This window comes from Phascolarctos cinereus, unplaced genomic scaffold (assembly GCF_003287225.1).
Source record: "Phascolarctos cinereus isolate Bilbo 61053 unplaced genomic scaffold, phaCin_HiC Scaffold_726;HRSCAF=1367, whole genome shotgun sequence".
Lineage (NCBI taxonomy): Eukaryota > Metazoa > Chordata > Mammalia > Diprotodontia > Phascolarctidae > Phascolarctos > Phascolarctos cinereus.
Genome location: NW_027556098.1, coordinates 57,383,785 through 57,410,082, shown reverse-complemented (window position 1 = coordinate 57,410,082; position 26,298 = coordinate 57,383,785). Strand labels below are relative to the sequence as shown.

At 37.1% G+C, this 26,298-nt stretch overlaps 1 protein-coding gene across 1 annotated transcript in view; it reads right to left on the bottom strand.

Moving 5' to 3' along the window:
- EFHC2 (EF-hand domain containing 2) overlaps positions 1–26,298 on the bottom strand; it is a 250,745-nt gene that overhangs the window by 120,346 nt on the left and 104,101 nt on the right. The window contains exons 4-7 of the mRNA XM_020996051.2: positions 16,977–17,200; positions 5,863–6,114; positions 3,552–3,662; positions 2,884–3,022 (exon numbers count right to left, since the gene is read on the bottom strand). Coding sequence (XP_020851710.1) covers positions 2,884–3,022; positions 3,552–3,662; positions 5,863–6,114; positions 16,977–17,200 — 726 coding nt within the window. The remainder of the gene's footprint in view (positions 1–2,883; positions 3,023–3,551; positions 3,663–5,862; positions 6,115–16,976; positions 17,201–26,298) is intronic.

Here is a 26,298-nt window from a genome sequence, read left to right as displayed (position 1 = left end):
TCATAGACAAAAAATAAAATATAAAGACATAAGTGCTGAAGACTGGGAAAAGGTAATTTTAATGATAAAATTTACTTTTTCATTCAAGAATATACCAAAATCAGTGTCAGAAGAAGCACAGATTAGCCTGTAAAATCTGAGTACTTTCATCTGTCCACAAAGCATCAACTCAAAAATTCTATAGGGATTTTTTACTTATAGCGAGCCAGGAAGTTTTGACCATATGGAGGAAATTATAAATTCTGATAAATACACTTATATACTGACACAAAGAATTGGTCTTGAATCATAATAATTCTCAAATGGAGATGGAATGCTACAACATGAGCTTGTACCATGCATCATATCACGCACACACACAAAAAAAATTTAAGAAATTCATCCAAGACACAGAGATCAACAGCTTTAATGGTCTGGAAACTTGCCTGTTTTAAACCCCATTGAAAACCTATGACTATAATTAAGGTTATACTTGGGAAAGTGCTAAATATCTAATGTGGTATGTGTGGTTTCATGACAAAAAAAATTAAGAATGTGTGTCAAAATCTTGTGAAGTCAGTGCCAAATCATACAAAGCAAATGGGGCCACATTAATCCTACTGTGCTGTGAGAAATAATGAAGGGCATAATTTCAGAAAAACCTGGGAAGTCTTATATGAACTGATGCAAAGTGAAGTGAGTAAAACTAGGAGAGCAATCTACATAGTAACAGCAATATTGTAAGGATAATCAACTGTAATTTAGTAACTGATCAATACAATGAGCCACCACAACTCCAAAGGACTCATGATATGAACATAAAATACTGTTCATCTCCAGATAGTGCAAATTTGAAGCATAGTTTTCCTTTCTTTGTTTTACTTCCCCTATCCCATCCCAGAACATGCATAACTAATGTGGAAATATTTTACATGACTCTATATGCATAGTAGGTATCATATTTCTTGCCTTCTCAATGGACGGAGGAGGGGTGGAAGGAAGGAGAGAGAGAATATGAAACTGAAAATAAATGTAAAATATTTTCTAAAACTAAAAAAAAAAATAATTGAAATGGGACCATATTGAAGATTAAAAGTTTTTTTTCAGATGTAAAAAGTTATAAGATTTATTGTATTGCAATAAACTTCATTATTTTACTTTGATCCAGTTACTTTGCATATCACTATAGCATACTAGGTCTTCATCAAGACATTTGAAAAAGCATTTCTTGCTATCAGTATGGGCAAGATAAAAAATAAATAGGTCAGACGATAGTAGAGTTCAAACAGGATGAATGACAAAACCCACAGAATAGTGATTAAGCAGTCAATGTCAACTTGGGAGAAGGTCTCTAGTACTTTTCCCCTGGTATGCATCCTTTTCCATTTGATGCTTAATATTATTTTCAGTGACATGAATAAGAGAAAAAATGCCATGCTCATCAAATCTGCAGACAACTCAAACTTGGAAGGATTCGCTAAAATACCTGATGTCCAAAAAGTTTTCAGTAAGCTAACATGGTGAGCCAGATCCAATAAGATTGAATTTTATAAATGCAAAGCCCTACCCTTACATTCATGGCATCAAGTGTACAGGAGAGATATGGCTAGACAGCCATTCCTGTGGGGAAAAGATCAGGGGCCTTTAATATATTACAACTTGAATCTGAATCAACAGTATAACAGAGAAGCAAAACCAACCAAATAAAACCCTAACTCAGTGCTGAGGTACATTAAACGATCCATATAGCACACAAACCAAGTGACATGATAGTCCATCTCCTTGGTCAGACCACATTTGGAGTATTGTGTTCATTTTAGTACAACACATTTGAGATAGGACATCAATAAGTTCCAATGTACCCAAAGTAGAGCAGCTGTGATTCTAAGGGGACTATAAACCACTGCCATGTGAGAATCTGTTGAAAGAAGTAGGGATGTTTAGCCTAGAGAGAAGGCTTAGAGATTGATTTATATCAAGTATGTGAAGAGCTATGTGGGATGCCAAGCATGGTTGTAGTATTCCTATTCTTCCGCTGTAATCCCAGTCAGGATCAGAAAATAGAAAGTAGATTGTAAGCTTCTCAAGAAAAGGATTTTTACTTTCATAATTGTATCCCCAATGCCTGACACACAGTAGGTGCTTTAAAAATGCTTGTTGATTGAATGATTGATCTCATCCCCCCCCCAAGAAAAGATAAAATGTATTTTCGTTTTTTCTCTTTTCAAGGTGGCTACAAATTTTAAGTCTTAGTGAGGCCCATGAGATGTTTACCTCCTTACATAGAAATTTTTTATTTAAAGACATGAATGCAAGCAAACTAAAGCCAGAGAGTTGAAGTGATTTGCTTATGATTTTTTTACAAGTAGCAAAATGGCAGAGCCAGAATTGTAATTCAGGTTTTCTATTGTGCTTGGCATCTATATTGAGCAAATTAATCAAGGAGCTGACACACATCTCCATGTCACTTTGCTCTTTACAGGTAAAGCTTAAGTCTCAACATTTTCCATTGCTTAATCTAAAGAAGGTATGATTTCACTTGACTATATTTTAACTTGGAAATGGCAGAAGATATCATTAAATATTTTTTTTAGTTGTGCACTTTTAAGACAAGTTTGGAATTTTTTTTTTAAATGGAAACATATAAGAGGACATGTTTTCAGTCACTAGCACACACAGAAGAAAGTAAACTACATGTTAAATCCCAATCATCATATTCACAATGAGATGCAAGACACTCAGAGAAAAGAACTGTACTTAGCTTTCTGTTTCAATTATTTCAACATAATACCTTACCTTGCACATTCAGAATTTTAAACTCACAAAAGAAAACCTTTTCTAGAAAAAGGATTTTTCAAATAATATCTACCAATGGAAAAAATACATTATATATTTGTCACTTACCAACTCCATATTTAGTCTTATAATATTGCTTTGTAAATTCATCACAATCACAAAGTAGTACTTTTCTCCCCCAAATATTAATTATTGTGCCTATTTTCAGGTCTTCGGCTTTGTAAAATTCCTGTTTCAATGCTCCTATCTAAAAAATAAATAAAACAAGGTAAGGTACAGCCAGAAACATCAAAATCACATGATAGCTTCTAAAGAAAAAAATAAATCATATAAATCAATATATCTAATTTCAAAACCAAAATAATGTGTAACATTTTAAATAGTGGCATTTAAAAATATTTCCAGAACCTCATATTGATAAATACTTTCAAATACAATTCATGTAGCTCTAAGATTCCAATACTCTAATGTAAAATTTAACAAAGTGACAAAATCCTATTTTCTGCTAATATTTAACTATCAATCAATAAAAGGTTCTAGAGGAGCATTATAAGAAAGCATCAGGGGCAGCTAGGTGGCACAGTGGATAGAGCACTGGCCCTGGATTCAGGAGGACCTGAGTCTAAATCCAGCCTCAGACACACAACACTTACTAGCTGTGTGACCCTGGGCAAGTCACTTAACCCTATTGTCTAGCCCCTCCCCCAAAAAAAAGCACCAATAAATTTTATCAGTTCTGTGGTTTTACAGAAAAGTAAATTCTGTAATTCTCTCACCTTACAATTATCCAATAGACATCGGCCTCGATTTCCCACCAATTCTCCAAAAACATTGAGAATTGTGCGATCTGTGATTTGGCCAGGATGATATATTCCAGTTGGAGCAAACTAACAAAAAGGAAAAGCAAGTAAGTGAGTAAGAAGAGGTACTAAAGATGTGTTGGCCTTGGAACACAAAGATAGTGAATGTAAGTAACCCAGCTCCCACAGGCAGAAAATGTACTTTGAATTGCTTTTTCTTTTTGATCGAGGGGGAGGTAGGCATTTTGTAAAATGGTTCTATTTCTATGCCTTCTCTTAGGTTGGGTCTCAGTCTGTTCCCCCTTTCCTGTCTCGCCTTTATTCTCGAAATCCTGCTCCCCTTCCAAACCCAGCAAATCTTCCACCTTTGATGAAACCTTCCCCAAGCCTCATCTCCTTAGCCTTTTAGGATTCTCCTCGTCTCAGAACTCATCACACATAGGAGCTGCCAGAGGTACAGGACCCATGGGCATAGGATTTTAGAAAAGAGGAGAAGCACTAGAAGATCTCTTTGGTGGCAGACATAGAAGCATATGTCTGTCTGTCTATCTATCTATCTATCTGTCTAATATATTATTTGATATATCATATATTTAATTTCATATATGCATATATATATAAATATACAAATAATAAATAATTAAAATAGGAAATTAAATATATGAAATGATAAATATATGTAAATGTGTATCTATATATACATCTATATAATAGATGTATATATGTATGTATATATGTAAATTGTCCCCATCTCTCCATGCCTTAGTTGACTGGTATTAATTCTTTTATTTCAATGACATCATCAATCAAACAACCAACAAGTATTTATTAAGCACCTACTCTAGGCACTGGGGATACAAATACGTTCGAGATCATTATATAAAAAGCATAAAAAAACATGGCATGGTGGATACAGAGCTGGCCTTGGACCCTGAAACACCCAGGTTCTAGACCTACCTCTTCTACCTGCTGGTTGTATAATCCTGGGCAAATCACTAACTTATCAAAGCTCTGGGCAACTCTTTAAGACTGTAACTTGTAGGAAAAGTACTAATCAACATTAATAGAGAGAATTTCCTCCTCTGGCAGTTCCCTATATCAATTAAATGATAAGTCCAGTCCTTATCCCTATATAAAAAGAACATATAGTATATTCTATGTACGTATCGCCCCTGCCACCATTAGTTTGTGTGTGTGTGTGTGTGTGTGTGTGTGTGTGTGTGTGTGTGTGTGTGTGTTTTGGGTTTTTTTAGGCAATTGGGGTTAAGTGACTTGCCCAGGGTCACACAGCTAGTAAGTGTCAAGTGTTTGGTATGAGACCGGATTTGAACTCAGGTCCTCCTGACTTCAGGACCGGTGCTCTATCCACTGCACCACCTAGCTGCCCCACACCATTAGTTTTTAAAGTAAGGTGCACTGGCATATGTATTGATGTCCCAGGTACAAACATGTGTTGTGTGGGCTGAGTCTGTAATCAAAAGCAAAGTCTCCCTTCCTACTGCAAGTTAATGAAAGTTACCCACATGGCCAGTAGCTCTCAGCTCAGGGGTTCTTCTAGAAGAACAGACTAGCTTTTGTTTCTGTTGGATTTTAAGATATGTGGTTATTACAGTAAACCTCAAATGTGAAATAAAATTATCCAGGTTTTAGAAGTATGGTGACAAAGCTTCTAGACCTCTATATTCATGCACAAATTAGCTCAGTCATTTTGATTGAATTGAATGCTCAGTACCACTTTTGTCCTCAATAGTCAACTAAAAATCACTGATTAGTAACTAGATAGTGAGTAATAGGCCAATTCCCCCCAAAATGGTTAAATCTGTTTATATGTATAGACAGAGCCTACGTGGATGATGGCATCTAATCCCTACAGAGAAATTGTAAATGTCAAGTGCAGATAAATGTTGTTGAGTCATAAATTGGACTTAAATTACTATGGCTTGGGAAAATACCTTTGAATTCTACTTGTTTTGTTACATAAACCTGTGTTAAAAAAAAAAGCTGCATGTTTTTTTTTAAAAAAAAAGGTCTATAAATTTCCCTGAACCTGAATTCTTTCCTTGCTGCCCTTCAAACTCAGTATTCTCATATTCTTTGTAACCTGCATTGTACCCAAAGATGAATGTGGAATGAAGTTCACACAATGACAGTGATTTCAACACTCCGGCTAATGCATGGTAACTGTCATCATGTTCATAACAGATGACAACTGAAATAATGAGTCAAGTCTTTAAGGCAGAAAAGCAAACTCCAATTTTGTACGACTTTTTTTATTTTTTATTTTTACCTTGGGTAGCTTTCTCCTATTAAGGAACAATGGAATAGCATCCCTGCCTGAGTTGGCTGGTATCACTTCTTTGACTTCGATGGTATCGTCGGACAAAAAGTAGTGAAGAACGAGTTCTCTGGGGTCCCCAAACATGGATTCTGAGTCGTCCCACAAGCAGTAAAAACGCAAAACGTGTCCATCGTGCTCCAGGAATTGCCTCAGGGTATCAAAGCGCTCATAGGGACGGAAGGGGTTCATGCGGTCCAAAGTCTGCGAGGCAAGGAGAGATGAATAAGCTTGGCCTTGCGTGTTTATCCCAAACTGCAGGCACCCAAAGAACACAAAGGCATCTTCTCCCCTAGAATGTTCTAAGGAATTTTAAATAACTTTACCTCACCTTAAAAGCAAAGCTCGTAAAACAAAACCAGGCATGCTTTTGAAGTGTCTGTTGTTGAAAGTTCTTTGAAATAAACTTCTGCAACATTTTTAAAAACATAAATTTCTAAGGCCTTAAATAATTCTTATTTGTCCTTTGGCAAAAGGACATTCCTATCTTTACATGCTTCTTGCTCATCCCAAAGATATTTCATAAAGATAATAACTCTTGAGGGAAAATGAAAACATTCAATGTTTTTCCTTACTTAAAAATAATACTTTGGGTTATTCGTCTGCTGGAATTTCACTTGCACCTACCACCATAATGTCATGATTGTTGCAACAGAGAACAATACAGACCATAAGAGTAGAGGGGAAAAAAGGCAACAGTGAAAGCAATGAAGAGAATTCAATGGTAAATGGTGTGTGGAGCTGACCACAGGTTGTTGGGCATAAAAACATGTGTGTGTGCATGCATGTTTGTGTGTCCACAGAATATCTGAGTTGAATAAACTGAGGGACCTTTTTGTCAAGCTCAATACCATATTGCATACTGAAGCCCAAAGCCTGGCCTTTGCCTCTCCTTTAGCTGCCTTGGACTTTGTGCTGCTTCTTGATTTGGACCCTGCTTCTGGCGTCACTCACCCCTGCTGACCCACTAGTGACCCTACTGCTCCACTACCAGTTCACTCCTCCTTGCTGATGTGCATGATGATTGCGCCTACACAATTACTTCCTGTGTGCCAACCCTGCTGCTCTCCACTCCTCCCATCCTCCACCAGCTCCCTGAACCAGGAAGGCTCTAATCAGTACCATGGGGACTGTTCAGTTACTCTATGTAACAGGACTGGGAGAAACAGTGCAGAAAAAGCACCTCAGCCTAGAGACATGGAATCTTACTACATTCTTTTACATTCTCATCATCAGCATAGGTACACTGGGTTTGACTGTTCCCTTACAAAAATTCCCTTCAGAAAAATACTGGAGTAAAGACAATCTTATTATATATATCTTGCACTTTACCTGTAAATTCCCTATCTAGAGCAGGGGTTCTTACCTGGGTTCATAAACTTTAAAATATAAATAGGTAAGCAGATAGATAGGTAGATAGATTGATAGATAGGCAGATAACAGATGACAGATAATATTTCAATATGATTGGGTTTTTTTGTAATTATATGATTTTTATATTATGTATTTAAAAACACTATTCTAAGAAAGGACCCCTAGAGGATTCACTAGATAGCCAAAGTGGACTGTCACACACACACACACACACACACACACACACACACACACACACACATACATACATACACCCCAAACAAACACATACACACACAAAAGGCTAAGAACTCCGTGACCTAGAAAAACATTTATCCTGTCTCAGAAAATGTCCTGTGGGTAGTCTGTGGCTGGGGTCCCCCATAAGACAGCTGCATTGATATGACCTATTCCTGGCCCCTGCATAGACATGAAGGAACTTTACAGAACTAAGTGGTTTGCAGCTAAGTCTCACACTTATTTCCTAGTTCTATCCCTGCTTTCACCCCAGTCCATAAGCAACACCACCTCCGATATTTCCTTGGCTGGGAGAAACAGCTGGTCTCAAATGAGATTCGATATAATAGCTCTTCTTAAGGTTAATGAAGCTCTTTACATATGCTATCTCATTTGATCCCCACAACCACCCTGATAGTTTTCCTAATATTGAACCAACCCTGCATTCCCGGTATAAATACTACCTGGTCATAGTGTATTATTCTTGGGATATTTGCTAATTTTTATTTGCTAATATTTTATTTAAAATTTTTGCATCTATAGGGAAATTGGTCTATAATTTTTTCTTTGTTTTGACTCTTCCTGGTTAAGGTATCAGCACCATATTTGTATCATAAAAAAATTTGGTAAGACTCCTTCTTCATCTACTTTCCCAAGTAGTCTGTATAGTATTGGAATTAATTGTTCTTTAAATGTTTGATAAAATTCACTTGTAAATCCATCTGGCTCTGGACAAGCTTGTTCAATTTCTTTTTCTGAGATGGGGTTAAGTATTTTACTTCCTCTTCTGTTAATCTGGGCAATTTATATTTTTGCAAACATTCATCCATTTCACTAAGATTGTCAAATTTATTGTCATACAGTCAGGCAAAATAGTTCCTAAATATTGTTCTAATTTCCTCTTCCTTGGTGGTGGATTCATCCTTTTCATTTCTGATACTGGTAATTTGGTTTTCTTCTTTTTTTTTATGAAATTAACCAAAAGTTTATCAATTTTATTATTTTTTTTCATAAAACCAGCTCTTAGTTTTATTTATTAGTTCAATAGTTTTCTTAATTTCATTTTATTAATCTCTCCTTTGGTTTTCAGTATTTCTAATTTGGTGTTTAATTGAGGATTTTTAATTTGTTCTTTTTCTAGTTGTTTTTTTTTTAGTTGCATGCCCAATTCATTGATCTCCTCTTCCTCTGTTTTATTCATGTAAGCTTTTGGTTTTTGTTGTTTTTTTTTGCTTGGGCAATAGGGGTTAAATAACTTTGCCCAGGGTCACACAGCTAGTAAGTGTTATGTGTCTGAGGCCGGATTTGAACTCAGGTCCTCCTGACTCCAGGGACAGTGCTCTATTCACTGAGACACCTAGCTGCCCCCTATTCATGTAAGCTTTTAGAGATATAAAACTTCCCCTAAGAACTGCTTTCACTGCATCCCATAAGTTTTGGTATGTTGTCTCATTATTGTCATTCTCTTGAATTAAGTTATTGATTGTTTCTATGATTTGTTGTTTGACCCATTCATTTTTTAGGATTAGATTATTTAGTTTCCAATTATTTTTTAGTCTACCTTTCCAAGGCCCTTTATTACATATAATTTTTATTGCATCATGATTTTAAAAGGATGCATTTAATATTTCTGCCTTTCTGCACTGGATTGTGAGGTTTTTATGCCTGAGTACACAGTCAATTATTGTGTATGTGCCATGTACCACTGAGAAAAAAGTATATTCCTTTCTTAACCCCATTCAATTTTCTCCAGAGGTCTGCCACACCTAATTTTTCTAATATTCTACTCACCTCCTCAACTTCTTTCTTGTTTATTTTGTGGTTAGATTTATCTAGTTCAGAGCCCACAACCACACTAAGAGGGAGCTGCTATTATTAACTGCATTTTGCAGATGGGAAAAGTAAGACTGAGAGAGGTTAAAGTGTTGAATGTCCAAGAGTCACACAACAAGGAGGAAGTGTCTGAGGCAGGATCTGAATTCAGGCTTTCCTGATGCTAAGTCCAGCAATGTGTCCCCAGCTGCTCCTGGAGGGCACACTAATTCTTCCCAGTCTTTCTAACACCGCCCCCCCCACCACCATGATGACCACCAGCTCCAAAATTTTTAAAGAATTTGCCTCATTATTTCCTAAGTTTCAGGAAAGGAAGAGCTATGAGGAAAAAGCAAAAGCCAGCACCTCAAAAGATCAAGTTAAAATTCACCTACACAAAATATCATTAGACCCAGACACTTTGGGAGAATAAAAAACAAACTGCTTTTTGACAGGTTAAATACACAAATCTTCCTCTGCTAACTGGCCCCCTGTCACGAAAAGGACCCATATATTAAGTATAAGTACATTTGTGCTAGAGCTGATCGCTAAATTTTCAGCATGAGCATTTATACCTCAAACCGGCCAATACTACAAATCAGGCTGTGATTTATTATTTTGTTGATTGTTTCTAGGTTTGAGAAAGTGTTGGGGAAAATGTTAATGATGCAGATGAAACTTCAGAGTGTGTCCTGTAAGCATTTCCTCCCCTCTACCCCCAAGCCAGTTGTTAAATATTTACCAGCACACACCTGGGTATGTGTTGAATATGAGTCAACAATGAATTTTTTTTTAAGTTGCCAGGATGCATAAAATATATAGTATGTAGGAACTTCAATTTAATCTTCTCATCGTATTTAGCACTAGTCAGATTAAAACAGTGCCCAGATCTGGACTCAACAATTTAAGAAGCGAGCCAGAGAGAAAAATACAGAGTAGACAAATAAAACCTCTGAGGAATAGAAATTGCTGCGGTCTGGGAAAAAGAAACTACTGGAAGTTCATTCACGTCTATGAAGGGTTGCTTTACAGAAAATGATGACAAACCTTCCTTGGGGAGGAGGGAGATAGAAAGAGGAACATAGGATCCCAGGATGTGGAACTAAAAGGGGAAATCTAATTTAAGTATATTTTAAGGAGGTAGGTTCCACCCCTCACCTCAATGAATGCAATTAATATGAGGACAAGATGAGGTGTCAATGTATAAACAAGATTCACCAATGCTCTGAACACTTTTATCAGATATGAACACCCCTTTGATTAAAAGAATCAATCGATTAATCACATAGTAGTAGTTATTTAGGAATTTTATCACAACCTCAGAACCATGATATCAAATCATTCATGATTAAGTTGTAACGTGAAAAACAAGATTCAAAAGCAATATGTTGTTTTACACCCTAGATTAGTTTTAGGCCTGGCCAGTGAGAAGTTAATCCAAGCTGTTTAGCACCATCTCATAGCTGCAACAGGCTGGTGGGTAGTGAGAGGAGGAGAGTGGAGGACAAAAGCACCTTACATGAAAACAATAGCTCATCAGACCACCAGGTTAGTGTCTCAAGTCCAGCACCATCTGGGAGGCAATTCGATGCAGCACTTTCTACCTAGATAATAACTAATAAATGACACGCTGTCTTTCTATAAGCTTCAGAAAGGAATCATTTAGGCCACAGAATGCAAAGGCCCAAGATACGTGTGTGGTTTTTGCTGTTGCTGTTATTACTGTTTGGGGGAGGGGGAGTACGGAGCAGTGTCCTGGATGTCTCATATGAATTACCAATCTTCAAAGAATTCAAATATGAGAGAATACGCAACACACTAACATTATGCTGAACCTTATCTAATCGTTCTTCCATGATTCAGAAAGACACTTTCAGATCCTGTAGTATCTCAGAGTTGTCAGTTTCACAGTAGGACCTAGAGATGTAGAAGGTGGAGATTAGGCTGATTCTGCATTCTATACAAGACCTTAGAAAGTTGATACAGGGCCTAGCACAGTAGACACTTACTATGTATACTTACTACGTGATACTTTTGGTCTTTCTCATAAATGTAAGGTACAAAATTGGGGGAGGGGGCACAGAATCCTGCCACTTAAACTTTATGATTCCAGAGAAATGGAAGTTTACTGTATCAATAAAAAAAAATTGATCAAAAGATATTTAAGTCAAGTTATATAATCTCTTTGGGAGGGCCTTGTTATATTTTTTCCTGAAGATATGAATGCCCAGTATACGTGACTAATATTAACTTACTAAGCTAACATTAATGTGCCTTTTTGGACCAGGTTTGTGATTTCCTTGGCATGGGGAATTCCCAAGGAGGAAATTCTCCCTGCCAATTCTGATCAGCACATTCTCTGAAATTTACAGCCACCGAGAAATTAAGTGGCTTGCCCAGCCAGTATCTGTCAAAGACAGGATTTGAACCCAGATTTTCCTGCTTCAAGGCTGAGTTTCTATCCACCATAGCATGTTGCTTCTCTTTACTGATTGAAAGTATTTCTTTTGGTCTCAAAACTACACCCAGAAATGTATTATTGATTACATTCTATAGATACCTTTCAGTTTAAACTAAATTGCTTAATTTTAACTGCATTTTAGATAGCAGACAATGGAAAAGTGAATACATAAAAATCAATAAAAATACAAATACCTGTTACTAAATTCCATTTTCCCCCATAAATTGCTACACTGAAGTTTTTTTTTTTAAATTCTGAAGTGGTGGATACTCAAATTATTCTTGCCAACTGAAAGCAAAGTGTCTGAAACATTTTCTGATTATTTCTAGAATTTATTTAGTTCGTAGCCCCAAATAAGTTTTTTTTTCTTTTAAAGCTGTTCAGCAGAGCATTGCTCCACATATGTTATGTACTCCTTCATAATTCACATTCACTACAGTCTAACAAACACTAAGTACTGTTAGTTAATGAAGGCAAGGTATACACAAAAGACAGGAATTCATATGGATTTAAATTTCTATTTGGTTTTCTCTATTGACCCTAAAAAAATGGCAACAGGAATATTTTGTATTTATCTAGTCTCTTTCATTCAGAGGATTCACACACACACATACACACACATACATGCAAAGCATATGAATCACACATACAAAAATACACACAAATTTGATTCCATAAAGATTTTACATTAAATACTTTTCATTAAAAATAAATACGCCTTGTGGGAGTTATCTGTGCATGCACATCACTGATGAATAATACTGGTGGGATGTGTATGGGGGGGGAGGAGGTGGGAAAGGTAGTGATAAATGAACAAGCCTTGACAGGAGATCAAAGTATAATAACAATAGAATTTACATTCTAAATGCTTTAAAAATTTCCCTAAATTACTAAATAAGTGCTTAAAAAAGATTAAACCAATTCTCCTTTTGTTTCACCAAGATCAAGTTTTCTTGAGAACAGTCTTACAAAAATCATAGAATCTAACTTTTGGAAAAGAATTCCCCTATAAGACATCTAGTTCAGCGCATATCTGACCAAATATCCCCTCTCGTCATCCCTGAGTAGTCCCCTAAATAGCTACCTGGCCTTATTTTAAGAATATAACTAGAGGTCCAAAGACCTTGTCAAATGCTTTATGTATATGTGGGTAAATTATGCACTATCAGCTTAATAGAAAAAACAAATGAATGGTGGTCCCAAATAACCTGTTTTTGAAGAAAACATGCCCTTTGTGATCATTACATCCCTTTTTGATGTTCAAGAACCATATATTTCATATCATATTTAATAGATTAATAATTAATAATTAATAAATTTTTAAATAAATTAATAAATAATTAATAAATCCTAGAATTCTACCAGGAATCTGAGTTTAAGCTTGCTGGCTTATGCTTTTTAGACTCCACTCTATATTCAGCTTTTGGAAAATCTGAACATCATTTGCCCTTCTCTGGTCCTTCAACACCTCTCTGATCCTCATCAATTTTACGAAGAAATCTGACAGTCAAAATCAATGTTGCAAAATGATAAAGAACAAGTTTCGTCTCAGAATAAGAGAGATGAGAAGACATATCACTCTGATCTCTTGCAAGGAGGAATGCAGAGGTGTCCAGATGTGTGGAAGATTGTATATAAAGTCAGGGTTGGGTTTCTTGGTTTTTTGTTTGTTTGTTTTAGGGTACTTATCAATTTCTCTGAATTGTTTATTCTCTTCTTTTAAAAAAAATCTTTGCAGGCTCTTGTGATGGGGAAATGGGGATATGGAGGGAAATCTAGGTAATATAAAAGCAAAAGATGTCAATTTTTAAGAATCTTCATTTTCCAAGATGACTAATTGTAACTCAGAAATCATTTTTTAACATTTATTCCAGTACCACGAAATGCAGATCATCTGAGTCTTGCTACTTGAACTGATAAAGACAAACTAGGTGCTCTCTGACTATCTCCCTACTTATCCTTGATTCCAATACCCTATTAGCCATTCCTCATATGATTTTATCCTCTTAATATTCAATGCCATTTCACTCACCTTTGATCTATCTTTAAGATAATTCACCCTTCCAGAGCCATATTCCAATTATGAGTTAATCAACTAAGCATTTATTAAGTGCCTACTACATGTCAGGCAACACATGAGATAGTAGGAATACAAAAACAAAAGAGAAAGCAGAATCATCCCTCACAAGCTCAGTCTAGCCAGTGGAGATAACATATACATATATTGGCATATACAAACTAGATACAGGGTAATTTGGAGAAGACGGCATTAGCTGCTGAGAGGACACGTCAAATGTGGAGTTTAAAATAAGTCCTGAAGGAATCTAGGGACTCCAAGAGATGGTAGGGAGGAGAAAGGACATTCTAAGTATGGTAGACAACCTGTACAAAGGCAGAAATACAGGGAATGGAAGGCCATGGCTGAGAAACAGCCAGATGGATTTCATTCCACTATGTCTCAAATTTGCCTCCCTGAAAAACGTTTCCCAAACTTCATCAGTTTTCTTTTAGCGTCCAGGTGGTCAGATGCATATTGCTTCTGCTTCTTTGGCCACTGCTTTTCACCATGCTTCCCTGCTTGGATTTCCTCATCTAAGTCTGAACCTACAATGCCACTCCACCTCTCCCCACATCTGACCTATCCTATTTCTTTTCAATAAAGAGCCATATTCCAGTCATGGATTCCATCTTCCCAAATCTCAGTGATACCCCACGAGTCTGTCATACCCATATTTTAATCTGTGATCCAAGAAATCCAAATCCAGTTCTCAGGGACCATCTTATTAATAAGCTGTTCGCTTCCCACTTGTACCTTTCTTTTGAATCCTTTTGCCCTTGCAATGATGAAAATATCACCTACGTACCATAACATCCTCACACTCTCTCTCACCCAAGGCTTTGCCATATTTAACACTGCTTTCTAGATTTGTTCTAGCAGTAGTATTTGTACCCACACAAATCAACAAAAAATAGTTATTAGTCATTGATTGTAGGAGTTCTCAGCACAACTTGGAAATACGACTCAGATATTTCTGTTGCTAATTTCAGAAATACACTGCCTGAGGACAGCACTACTCAACTCTTCCTTCTCTGATACTTACATATGATCTCTTGCCTAATGGTGCCTATGACTCTCTTTCATGAATTCTTGGGGGGGGAAGGTAGCAGTTTCCACATCAGAGTGTCTAGCTCCCTCCTCTTCAGGAAGTGTTCTAGGGTTCTTTTATCTCTTCTGTGTCATTCTTCTAGCCTCCAACCTCCTGACACAGCCCCTTTTTCCTCTTCAGATCCATTTTCTTTTTTGTTTTTTGTTTTTTGCTTTTATAATTTAGCTATTCACTCAATAAACATTAATAAAGCACCCACTGTGTGCCAGGCACTGTGAAGTCTTTCCCCCATTTTTTAAGGAACATTACATTCTTCCTGATAATCTTGAGCCCATTTTATCTTTTCCCACAGGGAAGAGACCAGCCCATACTCTGAGCATGGATGATGTGACTTCAGTGGCCCATGGCCCAAGGACTCAACAAGGATTTCCAGGACTACAAGGATCCAGGTTCTATCCCAAATGGGTTAGGTTTTCTATCCTGCCCTGCCTTCATCATAAAGTTTCTCTAGAAAAATGCCTAAAGCAAAGCTGAGGTGTGGATCTTGTCTTAATGTAGACAACAGGTACTCAAGGTTTAACATGAGTATCAAGTACAGAATAACTTTATTTTCTTCACAGAAAATGCTTAAGATGCCAAAGACTCACAGGCACACACAATACTTCCCCTTGTAAGATATAGATAATTTTGTGGGACCGAATAAAAATTTCATATTTGCCTTGGACCTGCATAGTACAAGCAATTCATAGTGTCCAAATCTCCTGACTTGCCCCACCATGCTTATGGGATGATCCTCCTAGTGGTCATGTTCTCCTTCAAGAAACATACTGTTAAGGAAATCTCTTCCTAATGGACAGTCAGCAGCTGACTCAGGACCTCTTGAACCCACAAGGAAATTGCTGAACTAGAAACATCCATTTCTTAGGACTGTGGTTAGCTGACCTGTGATTGTGGAAATACCACCTGATTTGAAGGCACTACTGAGGAAAAGTAATGCCATGGAAGGTGCCCTAGTCCAACAAAGCAGCTTCTCAACCCTGATTAGAGTTGGCACTCTATTCAGGATACTGCGAACTCTTCCTGTTCTTCCTACTTGCTGGAATGGAGATTTTCTTCCTTTCTAATAGCTCTTGAGGTCACCTCCCTGAAGGGCTGCTAAGGCAAACCCCACAGGAGGGTCTTTGACTACAGAATGGTACCTTTTCTTCTTCTCACTTACTTGTTAAAAGCTGAGAGGACACATTCATCTTCTTTTACCCTTATCTTTCCAACTTCCTTCTCCAGAGGGTCACAAACTTTCTCTATTAAATGGAGTCAGTAATTTTTTTCACAGTACCCCTAGACCAAAAGAAATACCTAAGAGTGCCATTTATCAAAGAGATAAAAAATGTAAAATATTCCCCAGTACCCATGTGAGTTTGCTGAGGTGCCCAGGGGTTATCACAATGCATGGTTTGAATACTGTGGTCTTCTAACTCTTCTTTCTTTTTCTTCTTCAGCTGGTGTCCTTCTCCTTCAGTCTGAGTCCTGCCATAGTTAGAAAAGAAGACTCAATCCTCTACCCCCAGAGTCTCTGTGGAAGCCCAGACCAGTCCAATCTATAAAGGGTACTCAGCTCTGAAATAGTAAAACCCAGACAAGCATAAACTGCATTATAACCAGCATGGCCTGGCAACTGAAAGTAGAGGAAACGAATCCCTTAACCAGCCAATGTTAATCCAATCTATCCCTATAACAGAAAAAAAAAAAGATATGCCAGTCCAAATCCTGAATCTTTCTGTCCCACAAAGTTAAGGACAAGCTGCTATAACTTTTCCCAACTCCAAGCTGCTCACTGGTAAGTCCCTGGAGCAGAGGTTTTCACTGTAAGGCAATAAGGTGGCTTAACTCCTTTGTGCACTTAGTAGGACATCCAAATAGCACCCTCATGAACAAAAGGGGAGGCAATATTCAAGTAACATTTAACCTAATACACTGTTTTCTAATTTGTCTCGGGGTTTAGGACTTTTTTTCACAATATATTCTGTATCTGTGAATTCAGTGGAGGAAAAAAGGTTTTCAATTTTAATTCAACTCAAAACTTGGTTACCTCTCACCTTTTTCCGCTCTTTCATATAAGGATCAGCTGGACAACATCCTGGGGGATTTACCACGACACCCATTTTCCTCAGAAAATTTTTTGTGAATTGATCACAGTTATAAATCTTGAATACTCGGGAATAAAGGACAATGTCTATGTTGATATTGAAATCATGTATTGTATAAAACTGATCCTCATTAGGGGGTGGGAGCGGAATCCGATGACGTCGGATAAAAGTTCCTGTAGGATGAAATAAAAGTAAATCTTTTTAATGACTGTGATAGCTGACATTTATATAGTGCCTTAAGATCAGCAAAGCATTTTTACATAGAGCATCTCATTTAACCCTCACAAAATCCATGTGAAGATAGGTACTACAGATATTATAATCCTAATTTTGCGGAAGAGGAAAATGAAGCTCAGAGAGTTTAGGTGATCTGTCTGTGGTCACAGTTGGTAAGTGTCAGAGATAGACGTAAACCCAAGCCTTCCTAACTCCAAATCCAACATTCTTTATGCCATGCCACACTTTTTCTTTTTTATTTAAAAGGTACAAGTTCACTTTCCAGAGTTTAAATAAGGAGGACCTCACAGCATCCTGTTAAACCTTGGAGTTGTTAGATTCCAGCCTAAAAACCTTGTTTAACTAATAAAGAGGAGGAGATTGGAAATGTACCTTTAGCTGGTATTGGGAGGAGGATGATGCATCTTTGTTTTTCTGTTGCCACAAGAGTCCAGGGTTTCATATTGAAAGAATTCTTAAAACATTAGGGGGCAAAGAAAGCAGGGAGAAAAAAAACAATGAAGCTGGAACGACAGCTTTAGAGATACTAAAAACAGGAAAATAAAGGGACCCTAGCTGTGTAATCACCTGGAGGACTTAAACATTTTGATGATTTTCTATTGGCCCTCCAGAACAATAAAGGTTGACCAAAGACAATCTAGGGCAGCTAGGTGGTATAGTGGGTAGAGTGCCAAGATTGCAGTCAGGAAGACTCATCTTCCTGAATTCAAATCTGGCCTCAGACATTTACTAGCTGTGTGACCCTGGGCAAGTCATTTAACTCTGTTTGCCTCAGTTTCCTCATCTATCAAATGAACTGGAGAAGGAAATGGAAAACCACTCCAGTATCTCTGCCAAGAAAACCCCAAAAGGAGTCACGAAGAGTCAAAAATGATTGAACAACAACAACACAGATATATCTACTTATGCCAACCCATTCTGAATGAGCACTAACCCAGATTTTTGAACAAAAAGCTACTAGCTACTCTAAATATTTACTGAGGAGATGATGGCTCAATTTTAGGGGGTGGCATGTGTGTAGGTCTGCGTGTTTACGTGTGATGTGAGAAGAATAACATCAAAAACAACATAATTTTCAAGTTGTAGAAGTAAAATATTCAGTATTAAATTCACAAATAATTGAAATTAAGTAAGGCCTGATACTCAGCTGGAATTACTAGACTCATTATTAGCAAAAGTAAATGGCATAGGTACAAATAGCAGCCTACACTATCAGATATCAGAAGATATGAGCGATTTCTATTATATGACCAGATGCATTTAGATCCATTTCCATAATTTTACTGTTGAGATTGTTATAATTTATAATACTTATATCTCATCCTGGAGCTAAACTGTAATGATCATGACAATCCAATGATAAAAATACATATTTGACTTATTTTCCTTTCTTTTTCAAAACCATTGTTCCAGATTTTTTGTGTCTAAGGACAGTTGGCTGATAGAGAGGTGTCTCTTTACTGGACAGCTGTCCTCCAAATAGCTGTTTCACATAACAAACAAAATGTGTTTACAGTAGATCTGATCACTGAACACAACATTGACTCTGTTTATTTGTTCTGACAAAGTCAACAAGTGGTTCTCAGCTCATGCAGCATATAAACGGTGACAAAGACAGCTAAGAAAGGTATGCTAACCACATCAATAATAACAGTAGACCTAATTTTTCCTGGCCACTAAGTTATCTCTGGGAGTGCCTTTACATTAATTTAATCATTGATGTCAGGAATTCTGAAGCTCCTTGATTGGTTCTGCTTGGTTGTCATTTGATGGCTCTTTGTTTTATATTGTTTGAGGAGGACAGCAGTGGGGAGGTGGAGGGGCAGGAGGGAAAGAGGGGAGGGGGATGTGGCAGAGGAAATACTTCTGCAATCTCGATGTAATTTTTAAACCAATAAGGATTACATCTCTGTGAAAGATGACATGGCAATCATTACTGTATGGATTATCACCAGCAATTATTTCTCTTGTGTAGGCCCAACCTAAAATGTTCATTGTTTAAACAGGCATTTGCTAAACAAACAAACAAAACAAAACAAAAAAACCACCCAGGGTTCATGGCATTAATTTCAATACTATGTGAACCAAAGGAGATTAAAGAAAAAAAGTCCCCTCGAAGAAGAAGCCTTGCTCTGTCAAGGTTAGTCTCAGTGATGTTCTTCCCCTCCCTTTTTTTGTATGAAAGCTTTGACCTGCTCCATTCTGGGGCCACTTCTCCCTTCCTTAGGCAGCCTGGCTCCTTCCCAAGCCCTTCCCAGGGGTTTACCACATTGGTCCTGTACTTAATCCAGTCACTCAATCAGCTTTAGCCCTACTACAACTCAGAACTGCTAAACTCATGTCATTCACCAGTCTTAACCTCTGTGGAGTAGGGATTTCAGGGGTCTACCATCACATGGCCGATGTTTTTCTTCCTTCTAAGGAGAGATAATTTTAGGCTTCTTTGGAGTCTCCTGTCATGCTCTCATAATTGAGCCCCACTTTGAACATCTCATAGTATTCCCTTATTCAATCTTCTTCATGCCTGCAATCCATAGGCAGTGGATAGTGCCACACCCGCAGTCAGGAACACCGGAGTTCAAATCTGGTCTCAGGCAGTTACTACCTGTGTGACCTTGGGAAAGTCACTCAACCGCTGCTTGCCTGAGTTTCCTCAACTGTAAAATGGGGATAATAACAGCACCTACTTTACAAGGTTGCTGTGAGGATCAAATGTGATATTTGCAAAATGCTTAGCATAGTTTCCGGCACATAGTAGGTCTTACATAATTCCCTTCCCCTTCCCTCCATGGACTTTGCCATATTTCCTACTTGGAACCCACATGGCAATGTGTTGTTGATAAACAGATCCCCTGTTTACTTACTTTACATATTGATTGCCTCGTGACCTACTACTCATACAAGCTGAATTCATAACTGGCTAAATATGAAAACACAACCCATTAAAAAAAAAAAGAACGAAAAAGAAGAACCAAAGAATGATTAACTGGTTTATATCCTCTTTGACCTGTTGGTGATTATGGCATGTTTTAGAGAACTGACAATAGTGTCTTTCTTAAGACCACAAAGAAAGTCATAGGTCAAGCTGGGTATAAAATCTGTGAATGCTACAATGGATCACCAAACATCTCTTCGCTAACTAATATAGATGTTTCTGTTAGTTGCTGTTGTTCTAACTAAAATAATTTTCCTCTTTTCTCCCCTTGTAACATGATTTTAAATTAGTTGGTTGTAATGTTTTCAAATTACTTGGTACATTACATTGAAATAATAAAGCTGCAAAATTAGAACCATCCTGGGATATTTAGAATGTACATAAAAGATATAATTTCACTGCAAAAATGTACTTCTATTAGCCCTCAATTCATGGTACTGAAATGTGCAAATTATTTAATCGTTCAAGATTAGTATTTAAAACAAATTGCATATTTAACCATTTAGAAAAAGACGGGCACTTCAGGTGTTTTCAGGAACCATTTATATGACTAGTAAAAAGGAAACCACATATTTTGACAGTTTTAGAAATATACATAATGAGGTGTCTCCAGAATTTTTACCTATTTTCAATTAGTACTATGCTATAAAAATTCAGGTAACAGAGCTACTGCTTTCTGTGTGATACGTACTATGAATAGAGATGAGCTACGTGTATTCCTTTATTAGAAATAACTTCTAGTCAAGCTTCCAGCCTAGTATTCCCTCCCAGATCCCCAGCAAACATATTGTTTGGGTCAAAAAAAGAGCAAACAGGCAGAATGCAAAACATGAATGAAGTAGATTAGAAGAGCCTGCAGACACTATCAAAGTGAGATTGAGGTAGTGGCAGGAGCAATTTAGAAAGACACCTTGTCCTACCTCCAATGGCATATGTCTGGAGAAGTCACATCTGCTAAGCCAGCTTCTTCAGTATCTATCACCACTGCCTGTGCAGGTATATCTCATCACTTTCTTAAAATATATCCAATGCAATCCACAAAGCACTTAATAAATATCTACTACACACAAAGCACTTTTCTAGATCCATAAAACATCACACAAACAAACAAAAAATCTCTGCCTTTAAGGAGGTGGCACAGGGTATCCCAAAACTCTTAGTGAAGTTTAAAGTTATTAAAGCTTAAGACTACAATAAGAATTTTGGGACACCCTATACTCTACCGAGGGTAGGGGAATGGGGAGAGGGCATATGATATATTAACTGAGAAAAAGGTATACACCAGTTTTGTTAGGACATGCTAGAACCTACATGCTCTATTGACACAACTTTAAAGTTTCCTTTAAACACTCCAATGAGGCAACAAAGCAGTATTTTGATGAAGAAGCAAAGATTTATAAATTATTTAATCAGGAGCCATTTGAGGATTTCTCGTCTTTGACCCTGGCATCTTTCAGGGCGAGAGGAAAGGTGATGGTACGTGATAGGAAAGGCAAAGAAGAGAGCCATATCTCAACTAATACTGTTCCCTCTAAGCAGCTCTCTGGCGTCCATGGGAGGTTCCTTTTTATTACGTGTCTCAGTCATCCTGGTCCTAGGAAAAAGACTAAGAATCTAAAAATAATAATAATAATATATAAATATATCTGTTTATTCATGCAACCATCACTTTTTAAAACTTCAATCACATGACTTCTTTAAATTTTACATTTCTTTTTGTTATTCTGAACTTGACACACACCAACAAACATGAACACTTCCATCTACAACAAAAAATAGAAAAAAGACACTACATGAAACCACCAATCTCTATTACATACAGCTCAACTTTTTAAGTACATAATTAATTCAACATGAGAATGTCAAAGCCAGACTGCTTATATACGTCTCACTTGAAACTCTCTTCTCTTAGCATTTGTGAATTTCCTTTTAAAATGCTTCAATAACTATTTTCTTTCTTAGGTTTTTGGGTTTTGTTTTTGTTTTTTATTTATTTGTTTGTTTTGCAATACTGTGACCAGCCCCTTCCTCCCACAGATCCATCAAGGATAGAGGGGGAAGAAACACCATTGTAATAAATAAGAGTCAAGCAAAACAAAGTCAAGGATTGGTCATGTCCAAAAATGTTATGTCTCATTCTACATTTTTCTTCCAGCACCTCTGGAGGTAAGTAGCACACTTCATCATTGGTCCTATAAAGTCAAGGTTCATCTCTGCATTGATGATAGTTCTCACATCTTTCAAATTAGTTTATCTTTACAATATTATTGTCATCGTATAAATTGTTCTCTCCTCCTGGATCAATGCCTTACCGTAGTAGAGGGGTTTGTATAAATCAATGAAACTATGAGCTATGATATGGCAGGTAGGTGGTGCAATGGATAGAGCACTGGGCCTGGAGTGAGGAGGAACTGAGTTCAAATCCAGCCTCAGACCAGTCATTTGACACATACTAGCTGTGTGACCCTGGGCAAGTCACTTAACCCCAATTGCCTCATCCATAAAAATAAAAAAGAAAAGAAACTACGAGCTATGCTATGTAGCATTGCCCAAGATGGAAAGATCATAATGGAGAACTCTGACAAAAGGTCACTGGAGAAAGCAATGGCAAACCATTTCAGTATTTTTGCCAAGGAAAACTAATGGACAGTATCAAAATGATAAAAGAGATGACATTGGAAGATGAGGTCCTCAGGTTGGAAAGTGTCCAACCTGCTACTGGGGAAGAGTGGAAGACAGTCAGAGGTAGCTCCAGTACTAACGAAGTAGCTGGGCAAAAAGTGAAAGGAAGCTTAGCTGCGGGTGTGTCTAGTGACAAAAGGAGAGTCCAATGCTCTGAAGATCAATATTTCATAGGAACGTGGAATGTAAAATCTATGAACCAAGACAAGTTGGATGTGGTCACACAGGAGATGAAAAAACCAAACATCAACATCTTGGGTGTGGGTGAACTTAAATGGATGGGAATTGGATGGATTTAAGTCAGGTGATCATTACATATACTACTGTGGGCAAGAATTCCTTAGAAGAAATTGAGTAGCCCTCATAGTCAATGAAAAGGTGAGAAAAGTAGTACTGGGGTACTATCTCAAAAATGACAGAATGATATCTTTCAAATTCAAAGCAAACAATTCAACATCACAGTAATACAAGTCTATGCTCTAACCACTGATAAGATCAAAGTAATCAGTTCTATGAACACCTACAACATCTTCTAGAAATAATGATGCCCCTCCCAAAAGATGTCACATTCATCATAGGGAATTAGAATGCTAAAGTAGGAAATCAAAAAATAATTGGAATAACAAACAAATTTGGCCTTGGAATGCAAAAATGAAGCAGACTAATAAGAGTTTTGTCAAGATAACTGACTGGTCGTAACAAACATTCTTTTTCAATAACCCAAAAGGCAACTGTGCACATGGACATCACCAGATGTTCAACATCAAAATCAGACTGATGATACACTTTGCAGCCAAATGTGAAGAAACTCTATTGAGTCAGTTAAAACAAGACCTAGAGCTGACTATGGCTCAGATCATGAGCTATATATTGCAAAATTCAGACTTAAATTGAAGAAAGTAAGGAAAACTATCAGACCATATAGGTACGACTTAAATAACATATGAAGTGGAAGTGATGAAAAGATTGAAGGGATTAGATCTGGTAGATAGGGTACCCAAATAACTACGGACAGAGGTTTGCAAGATCATACAGGAGGCATCAATAACAACCACAAAAAAAAAATATTCTAAAGAAAAAGAAGAGCAAGAAACCAAAATGGCTGTCTGACAAGGCTTTACAAATGTCGAGGAAAGAAGGAAAGTGAAAAGTAAATGAGAAAGGGAAAAATATGCCCAACTGAATGAAAAAGTCCAGAGAATAGCAAAGAGAGATAAGGTTTTCTTAAATGAGCAATGCAAAGAAATAGAAGAAAACAATATAATGGAATGGGAAAGACAAGAAATCTCTTTTTAAGAAAATTAGAGATTTCAAGGGAATGTTTCATGCAAGAATGGGCATGATAAAAGACAAAAATGGTGGACTTAACAGAAATAGACTAAGAGGTGGCAAGAATATATAGAAGAACTATACAAGAAACATCTTAACACCACCCATAACCACGATGGTGTGGTTACTGATTTAGCACCAGACGACGCAGAGAATGAAGTCAAGTGGGCCTTAGGAAGCATTGCTAACAATAAGGCTAGTGAAGGTGACAGAATTCCAGCTGAGCTAGTTAAAATCCTAAGGGATGATGCTGTTAAAAGTGTTGCACTCAATATGCCAGAATATTTGGAAAACTCAACAGTGGCCACTAGAATGGAAAAAAAATCAGTTTACGTCCCAATCCTAAAGAAGGGCAATACCAAAGAATATTCAAGTTACTGAACAATCCTGCTCATTTCACATGCCAGCAAGGTTATGCTTAAGATTCTGCAAGCTGGGCTTTAGCAATATGTGAACTGAGAATTATCAGAAGAGCAGGCTGGTTTTCAAAGAGGCAGAGACCAAATTGCCAACATTTGCTGGATTATGGAGAAATCCAGGGAGTTCCAGATAAATGTCTACTTCTGCTTCACTGACTACACTAAAGCCTTTGATAGTGTGATCACAACAAAATATAGCAAGTCCTCAAAAAAGATGGGAGTACCAGATCATTTTATCTGTTTCCTGAGGAATTTGTATGCAGGTCAAGAAGCAACAATTAGAACTGAACATGGAACAATTGATTGGTTTAAGTTTGGGAAAGTACTATAACAAGGCTGCATATTGTCACCTTATGTATTTAACTTATTTGAAGAGTACATCATGTAAAATGCCAGGCTCGATGACTCAAATAACCAGAATTTAAGGTTGTCAGGAAAAATATTAACAATCTCAGATACGCAGAAAGTGAAGAAGAATTAAGAAGCCTCTTGATGAGAATGAAAGAGTAAAGCGTAAAAGCTGGCTTGAAGCTTTACATTTAAAAAAAAACTGGTCACACCACTTTCTGGCAAATAGAGGGAGAAGAAATGGAAGCAGTGTCAGATTTTATACTCTTAAACTCAAAGATCACTGCAAATGGCAACTGTAGCCATGAAATTAAAAGACACTTGCTCCTTGGAAGGAAAGCTATGGCAAATCTGGACAGCATACTAAAAAGCAGACACATCACCTTTCAGACAAAAGTCATTTTTCCAATGGTAACATATGGATCTGAGTTGGACTATAAGGAAAGCTGAGTGCTTCAGAATTGACACTTTCAAATTACAGTGCTGGAGAAGACTTAAGAGTCTCTTGGACACCAAAGAGATCAAATCAGTCAATACTTAAAGAAATTAATTCAAGCTATTCTTCAGAAGGACAAACACTGAAGCTGAAATGCTTTGGCTACATAGTGAGATGAGACTCATTGGAAAAGACCCTGGTGTTGAAAGAGACTGAAGGCAAAGGAGAAGGGGATGGCAGAGGATGAAATGGATAGATAGTGTCATGGAAGCAATGAATATGAGCTTGGACAGATCTGAGGTGATAGTGGAAGACAGAAGGACCTGGCTGTGCTATGGTTCATAAGGTCAAGAACAGTCAGACATGAACAACTGAACAATGACAACAATGATAAATTGTTCTCCTTTTTCTGCTCACTTCATCAGTCCATATAAGTGTTCTCAGGTTTCTCTGAATTTGTCACTTTGGTCATTCTTTATAGCACAATATTTCATTATTATTTTTATTTGTAATTTTTTTCAATTAACAAAGTTATTTTCTATTCCTCCACTGAAAGAAAAAGAAAAAAACCTTCATAAAATATGCAGTTAAGCAAGATTAATTTCTATACTGACCATTTCTAAAACTATATCTTACTCTACATCTTGAATGCAGTATCACTCAGTCAAAAGGTAGGTAGCATGCACTTTTATTGCATGCTGTACCAGTAATTCATTATGACATAATTCATTATGATACTGATCAGAGTTCTTAAGTCTTTCAAAGTTGTTTGTTTTTACAATGTTGTTGTTATATAAACTGTTCTGCTTCTCCTTATTTCACTCTATATTAGTCCACAAAAATCTTCCCAGGGTTCTTTGAAACCATCTTTTTTTTTTAACATTC